This window comes from Notamacropus eugenii, chromosome 4 (assembly GCF_028372415.1).
Source record: "Notamacropus eugenii isolate mMacEug1 chromosome 4, mMacEug1.pri_v2, whole genome shotgun sequence".
Lineage (NCBI taxonomy): Eukaryota > Metazoa > Chordata > Mammalia > Diprotodontia > Macropodidae > Notamacropus > Notamacropus eugenii.
In genome coordinates, this window is record NC_092875.1 from 21,200,556 (window position 1) to 21,208,830 (window position 8,275).

General features: G+C 44.1%; 1 protein-coding gene across 4 annotated transcripts in view; it reads right to left on the reverse strand.

The window, feature by feature from the left end:
* The window catches only part of KIAA1671 (KIAA1671 ortholog), a 215,732-nt gene that overhangs the window by 132,796 nt on the left and 74,661 nt on the right, over positions 1-8,275 (reverse strand). For all 4 annotated transcript variants that reach the window (XM_072600109.1, XM_072600108.1, XM_072600110.1 and 1 more), the window contains one exon: positions 1,919-4,876. In XM_072600109.1, the coding sequence (XP_072456210.1) occupies positions 1,919-4,876 (2,958 nt within the window). The remainder of the gene's footprint in view (positions 1-1,918; positions 4,877-8,275) is intronic.

Below are 8,275 nucleotides of genomic sequence, written 5' to 3' on the forward strand. Positions count from 1 at the left end.
TAAATAAAAATCTTGTTTTATTTTAAAGAAAAATTTATTTCATTTTTTTAAACAATTTTTTAAATTTAAAATTATGTTCTTTAAAAGAAACTTTTATTTTTTTAATAATTTTTTTATTTTTTTAAATTAAAAAATTTAATAAAAATTATTTGGCATTTGTGTTCTTGGAGAGAGAAAATGCAGCAGGAGTTGATTAAATCAGGTGTCACCAAAGCACCCCAGCCTTTCTGCCAAATTGGGCCCAGGAGCAGTGAACATGCCCTGTGTGAGAAAGGGCAGCTCCATGTGGTCTAAGGACTTCTCAGATAAGGAAACAGCCTTCCTGTTGAAAATCCATGTTTGGGGTCCAGGAGATAGGAGCAGACACTCCAGCTCCCGTGAATGGGGGCCAGAGCCGGAGGGCAGAGCAGCTCTTCCAGGTCTCAGGCCAGGGTACCCTCTGCTACAACGCTGCCTTTCTCCTGGGCCCTTCTCAGCAGCCATGCTGCTGCTCCAGTCTAGGGAAGGATTAAATGTCACATTTCCATTGGCATTCTCCCAGAAGCCCTCTCCCCACTGCTCCCAGAATAGCAATCCTGTAGAGAGGCAAAAATAGTCGCTGGATGACTAAAAACAAAGCAGAACTCATGGAGGGGGGCCACGGATGGCCTTTTGCTGTGGTCAGCTGTATTCTCCAGCCAGGCTGATCTACACTAGAAGGAAACGTCAGAGATGGAGTCTGAACCCAAGTTCTTACCACTGTCCCATAATGCCTCACTTAGGGTATAGTTCCCCAGGACAATATAAACTGTTTGAAGACAGAGACAAATGTATGATGCAGTGTTTTTCCATAACCAATGCTTTCATCAGGGTAGGGAACCTTGAGCATGGAAGCTCCCTTCGTCAACAGCAATCTTTCTGTAACTGAGTCTTACTTATTGTCTACGGCATCAAGAGGTCACTAAGTATGTTGAGGAGGACTTGAATCTGAGTCTTCCTGATTCCAAAACCAGACCTCGTTTATTATACTATAACTAACACACAGTAGGTGTTTAATAAGAGTCTTGTCGAATTGAAATGTGCCACCTGGACTAGGCTAAGCTAGGATGGCCCAATAAATAGGCCTCTGGGCTAGACTCTGAGTCACTTCATTTCTGTCTGTCTCAGTTTTCCCATCTGTAAATGTGGTGATAAAAACAGCAACTACCTCTCAGGATTGTTGTGAAAATCAAAGGAGATATTATTTATAAAGAGGTGCCTAGCACATAGTAAGTGTTTAACATATGTTCCTCTCTCTCCATGAATTGAATTTTTTGACTGACAAGACCTAGGATCACACCCCAACATTTTACAGACAAGGAAATTGAGGCCACAGACAAGGAAACACTGGTGCCCAAAGTAACACAGGCAAGTTAAAATGAGAGAGAGCTAAGTGTTCTGACTGGAAACCCAGGATTTTCTTACATTGTACCCTAAGAGAAGAGAGTGAGGAGGAAGAGTTGGTCATGGCCCCATGTTTGTGAGGACGAATGACAGGAAAGATGGAGAAAAAACTGAGAAGTGGAGAGGAGGGAAAGATAATGAACCCCACTGGGTCCAAGTATAAGAGAATCACTCATGAGTCAGAGAATCAGGGAGGAGAAATCGCTCTTAGGTCACAGAGCCCAGAATGTTGGAGCTCGAGCCGGACCCCTACAAACCACCTGATCCAACCTTATCCTTTTACGCAGAAGGAAAGGAAAGCTCAGAAAACAACGCAGAGCCAGAAGCAACTGACAGCAATCTAGGGGCTCTTTTCACTTATCTTTGATCTTATCATTTGGCCCTTTTGATTTCTCCTTAGTGTATGCTAATACTTTTTTTTTTTTTTGGTCTCCTAACTTGAGGCTGGGAACATGAGAGGTGTGTTGAACAGAAACGAATTTCAGTATATAAATACCTTATGATCCTCACTGGATTTCGTTTCCCAGTGTGGGAATTCCTTGTAGGCCACAGTGCTCTCAAGATTTTCCCCTGGGAGACTCTTCTGGGCTTTTAATGGATCTCTCCTTCGTTCTCGGGCCTCCTGCATGAGGGACAGATTCTCTCGGACTGAAGCAGGGGCTATCTTTTCTGAATAAGTACGCTTGATGTTTCCAAAATCCGAATCATAGTCTTCTCTTCTGACTTTAGTTCTTCCATTGAGAGAGGACACTTTCTCTCTTTTCCCCACAGAGTTTCGGGGAGCCCAGACTTCATCCTCAAGTAAGATGGCATCACGAGCAACAGGGGAAGTCTTGGGAGGCAAGCTTACCTCTGTGTTTTTAATATCATGTAAAGGGGTGCTTGCCTCAGCCCTGTAACTCCGGCATTTGGTGTTTTGTGGCTTGTTAGCAGGTGCCACCTCCATTTTCTGATCCTCAGCTGTTTTTTTCTTCCAGAGATCAGAAGGGGACTGTTCAGAAAGTTCAGATTGGGGCATCCCCCAGAGTGGAGGGGTGAATCTGGTGCTGGGAGCTTTCTGTCTACTCAGTTCGTGAGTGGGGGACCCAGTCTTTTCTTTGCTTATTTCAGGTCCAGAGGGTATCATGGAGCTGGATTCTTCAGGCCTGGGACGTAGCTGCCCAGGGAGATTCACCGACTTTCTAAAACCCATATGATCCTGGGCTTCCTTCTGGCCCCTCCAGTCATACCTTTGGGAAAGGTTATCTGCAGTTGAACTCCTGGTACTTGGCCTTTCCCACTGAAACCCACCATGACTAGAATGTACTCTGTCCTCCTTCCAGTCCCCGGGCTCACTGCCTTTTACGGAGTCTTCTTTGTATTCTGCCATGAGGGCATCTATGTCAAGGATACTTGACCTATAACCATCCTCAGCTTTGGTCCTGAGTGATTCACGGGCATCCCGCTGCTTCCTTCTTGTCAGGAGGTCACTGTTCTTTGACGAATACATAAAATGCTCAGAAGCTCTGGAGGAACTCTTGCCTCCACTGTCTTTGGGGTCACTGGGGATGCTGACAGTTGCTGACCTTTGGCTAACTGACAAAGCATCCACATCTATCCCTCTGCCATCTGCATGTCTCGTCCTTCTCTCCCCAGGCAGCACTGGCTGGTCACTGGACCTTGGGCTCCTAGAAAAACTGAGGTTTTCCTGTTCCCTCTCTTTGGCCTGCCAAGTTTTCCTCTCAAAGTTGTCTGACAGATCTCTGGGATTTGGAGGAGCTAACCTAGAGCTTGGGGATGATTCAGACCAAAAGCTGAGTTTTCTAGAATTATGGACATTGACTGGCTCATCTTTGTCTAACGAAGAGGCCTTCCTATTTTCATAAACAGAACTGTCCATGTTATAGTCTCTTTTATCCCCAGGGATCTGATATGTCACAGCAAAACGGGTCTCCCTGGGCTCCCGAGGAGGGTCTGGCTTTGGAGCTGCATCCTTTGCATTCTGAGGCACATCCCGACTGGACTCCTCCGAATCTGGTCCATCTTGGGTGTGCCGACTCTTTTTGAAGGAGGCATCCCTGGGGGACAGAGAGTCAGCTCGTCTCCCATGCCTCTTGGTCGGTTCTGGGGCAAATGAGACGAATTCATCAAACTTCACATCATGAGGCAATGTCCTCCGTCGCCATCTCTCTGTGACTCTCAGATCCACACTACCTGACTTTCTGACTTTGGCTTCTGGCTCCGGGGTTGGGGACTGGCTCCATTCACTTTCTTCACCCATTATCAAAGGGTCTTTTCTCATGGATCTTGAGCCTAAGTGTTTTCTTGATCTGAGGTCAAAGGATTCTTCTTTAGCCAAGTCCCTGGGATGAGAGCTCTCTGAATAATCACGAAACTGGCTCCTTCCTTCTACTGGACTTCGTGAATCAAGCTTCTTCATTTCTACTGGCTGTACATTATAAGAACCTATATGGGCTGCTCTGACCACCACAGTCTCAGAGACATGGATCGGACTTTCCTTTCCCTTGGCAATGTGCCAGGGGAACAACTGAGCAGCTTCTTCATCGCCCACAATCCCGGGAGTCTTGTCTTGGTTTCCCAAATAGGATCTCTCAACAATTTTATTGGGTGGCAGCGAGCTCCCACCTAACACGTCCTTGGGTTCATGGAATTCAGACTTAGGGGTAGCTGTTTCCAGCCTCTCTCGGGCTTCCCCAACCAAACTAGAAACTTGGGAGCGCCCCATTTTCATGTCCAGTCTACCCTGCTGCTTCATGCTCAGACCCTCATTCCAAGAGCCCTGCTTCTGAGAAGACCACTGTTTATTAGTCCTAAGCGTCACGGCCTTCTCCTCAGGGGCAGTCACCACAGCCTTGCTGAGGACCCTTTCGCCAGTCATATGTACAATGTCATATCTTGGCTCGATTCTTTGGTGAGAAAGACTATTTCCCGTTTGCTTCACCGAGGACACATTCCATCTTTCGTCCCTGGGACGTTTTTCCAACAGGGTGGCATTAACTGGGCTTTTTTCTTCGTTCGACAGTATGCTACTCCAGGGTTTCTCAGCCCACTTTGAATTCTCGGTTCTGACATTTGCATTGTCCAGCGGCCCCTTCACTAACCATGATGTTTTCTGTGCTGCTAGGCTAGGTGACTCACCACATTTTCTGGCTGACTCACTGGAGGATGTCAAGAAGGAACGGTCAGCCACAGGGTACTTCATCACATTGGACTGAAACACAGTTGCCCAGACAGTCTGAAAGTCCCCATCATCTTCAGCCATGGTGGCCGCAGGCCGACGGGGCGCCATGGTGGAATCCTCTTTCGAGAAGAGGGAGCCGTCTGACTCGTTGTTGGCACTCAGTTTCCGCTCAGTCTGTCTGGTTTTCTCACAGGGCTTCACAGGCTTCCACTGGTTTCTCCCAGAAGATGCTCCGTTCAAATCCATTCTGAGCAAACTCTGCCCTTCTCTGTTCTATGAAGAAAAAAGGGAGAAAGAAAGAAAACTCAATATGGAAGAACTCAAAAACTAAAGCAGGCTCATGAGGCTAATTGAAGTGGCTTACAAAGCGCAGGTGGATGAAATTTCCTTCTATTTAAAGGGGGATGTCTTAAATAGAATACAGTTTGGGGGTACATTCAGATCCTCTCTCTAGTCACGTACAGTAGTCCAATAACTATTCAAAGCGACAGAGCAGAAAATTTACAAAATGACCCAACTAATTTAGAAAAGGTAAAATGACAGCAGCATATCTTTTTACGTCAACAGTCAAATGTCTATGCATCTTTTTCTGTGTGGTTGCTTTGTTTTTACAGGTCAGGGATCTGTCTGTAATAAAGACCCATTACGACATTACAACCTCTGAAGAGGGAGCTGGACACAAGATGGTCATGCCAACAGTTTCTTTTAGAAAAGGACTTTGAAGAAAACATTGGGCCAGCTGGGATGTCCAAAGATACTCTGTGGAGTTCAGCAGAAAAGCCCAGAAATCAGGGAAGGATCGCATGTCCTGGAGGCAAGCTGATGATCTCAAAGGCCCTATCCCCAGCTCTATTTCAACAAGTAGAAAACTAGCCCGTACTCTGGTTCAGATCCTGGGCTAGACCCTGGGCATACGAAAGACAAGAAAATGAAGCAGGCCCTGCCCTGGGGGAGATTCCGTTCTACAGGGATTCTACTACTGGTGGATATTAACTGTAGGGTCCTCCATGCTCACCCCACCCCCGAAGATGAAAATTCTTCATAAGGAGCTGTGGTCAGTCCCCTGAGGCCCAAGCTTCTGGTAATGGGACTCTGGTCTTCTCTAACAAGACTGGTCATTGAACCACACACCATCACTGTGAGAAAGGTAGGGCTTCCTGGAGCAGGGAGAATCTTAGGCTCCTGAATTAGGTTCATTTTTTCAAATGAAATGAGGCCAGTAATCCCTGTGTTTTATATTGATTTTGCTTTAAAATGGAACACTAGCTATGAATTATTATCTGTTTTTTGTGAAATATTTCCCAATTAACACTCCCTCTCAAACCAGATCACAAGCTGTTGTTGTCCACTCACTTTTCAGTCATGTCCAACTCTTCCCGACCCCATTTAGAGTTTTCTTGGCAGAGAGATTAGAGAGGTTTGCCATGTCCTTCTCCAGCTCATTTTGCAGATGAGGAAACTGAGGCAAACAGGGTGAAGTGACTTGCCCAGGGTCACACAACTGAGACCACATTTGAACTAAAGGAGTTGAGTCTTCCTAACTGTAGGCCCACTGTTCTATCCACTGTACCACCTAGCTGTCCCAGACTGCAAGTACCTGCTTAGCAATTTATAATCTCAAAGAGCTGCCTGAGCATTAAAAGGTTTAAGTGATTGGATAACAGGCAAGGTAGTATGTTAGAACGGAGAGCTGGTCTTACAGCACAAAAGATATGGATTCTAATATAATAAAAATGACAATTTTACCTCAATTAATTTACTTATTTGGTGTCATACCAGTCAAACTACCAGATAACTATTTTCTAGAGCTAGAAAAAATAATATCAAAATGCATCTGGAAGAACAAAAGGTCCAAAATAACAAGGGAAGTAATGAAAAGAAATGCTAGGGAAAGTGGCCTATCCCCACCAGATCTCAAATTGTATTATAAAGCAGCAATCATCAAAATCACTTGGTACTGGCTAAGAAATAGAGGGATAGACCAGTGGAACAGGTTAGGTATTCAAGACACAGTAGTCAATGAATATAACAGCAATCTACTGTTCGATAAACCCAAGGACCCCCGTTTCTAGGATAAGAACTCACTGTTTGACAAAAACTGCTAAGAAAACTGGATAACGGTGTGGCAGAAACTGGGCATAGACCAATGCCTGACACCATATACAAGAATAAAGTCCAAATACATGATCTAGGTATAAAGAATGATACCATAAACAAATGAGGGGAGCAAGGAATAGTGTATTTGTCAGATTTATGGAGAATGGACAAATGTATGACCAAACAAGAGATAGAGAACATTATGAAGTGCAAAATGGATCATTTTAATTACATTAAATTGAAAAGTTTCTGCATAAACAAACTCAATGCAACCAAGATTAGGAGGGAAGCAGAAAACTGAGAAAGAATTTTTGCAACTAGTGTCTGTGATAAAGGCCTCATTTCCCAATATAGGTAGAGAACTCAGTCAAATGTACAAGAATACAAGTCATTCCCCAACTGATAATTGATCAAAGGATATCAACAGGCAATTTTCAAGAGGAAGAAATTAAAGCTATCTAAAATCATATGAAAAAATGCTCTAAATCACTATTGATTAGAGAGATGCAAATCAAAACTACTCTGAGGTACCACATCACACCTATAAGATTGGCAAACATGACAGAACAGGAAGATGATAAATGCTGGAGAGGATGTAGCAGAGTTGGAACATTAATTCATTGTTGGTGGAGCTGATCTAACCATTCTGGAGAGCAATTTGGAACTATGCCCACAGGGCAACAAAAATGTGCACACCCTTTGACCTAGCAATATCGCTTCTAGGACTGTATCCCCAAGAGATCATAAAAATAGGAAAGGGTCCCACATGTACAAAAATATTTATAGCAGCACTCTTTGTGGTGGCCAAAACCTGCAAATCAACGGGATGTCTATCAATTGGGGAATGACAAGTTATGGTATAAGAATATAATGGAATACTATTGTGCTATGAGAAATGATGAACAGGAAGACTTCAGAGAGGTCTGGAAGGACTTCTATGAACTGATGGTGAGTGAAAGGAGCAGAACCAGGAGAACATTGTACACAGTAACAACCACAGTGTGCAAGAAATTTTTCTGGTAGACTTAGCCCTTCACAGCAATGCAAGGACCTAAAACATTCTCAATGGACTCGAGGCAAAATGTCTTCCACATCCAGAGAACGAACGATGGAACTGGATTGCCAAATGAAGCAATATATATTCTCTTGTACTATGTTTTGGTTTGGTTTGGTTTTTCTCATGGTTTCTCCCATTCATCTTAATTCTTCTATGCAACATGACCAATGTGAAAATGTGTTTAATAAGAATGTATGAGTAGAACCCCACCCCCCCAAAAAAACCATCTGGATTCAAGACCTGTCTTTCACCTGTCTCTGGCTGTAAAATCTGGGAAATGTTGCAGAATCCCAGTGTTATATATTTTTACATAATTTTTTTAAAGGAGAAGGGGAATTCCCAGTGTGGAAACTCATCTTCAGTTTAAGAAAGCTCCCTAGGGGTAGCAAGGGCTCTTAGTTATCAAGCACTTAATTGTCAACTATATACACTCGGGCTGCTAGGTGGCACCATAGTGGATAGAGTACCAGGCCTAGAGTCAAGAAGACTTATCTTCCTGAGTTCAAATCTGGCCTCAG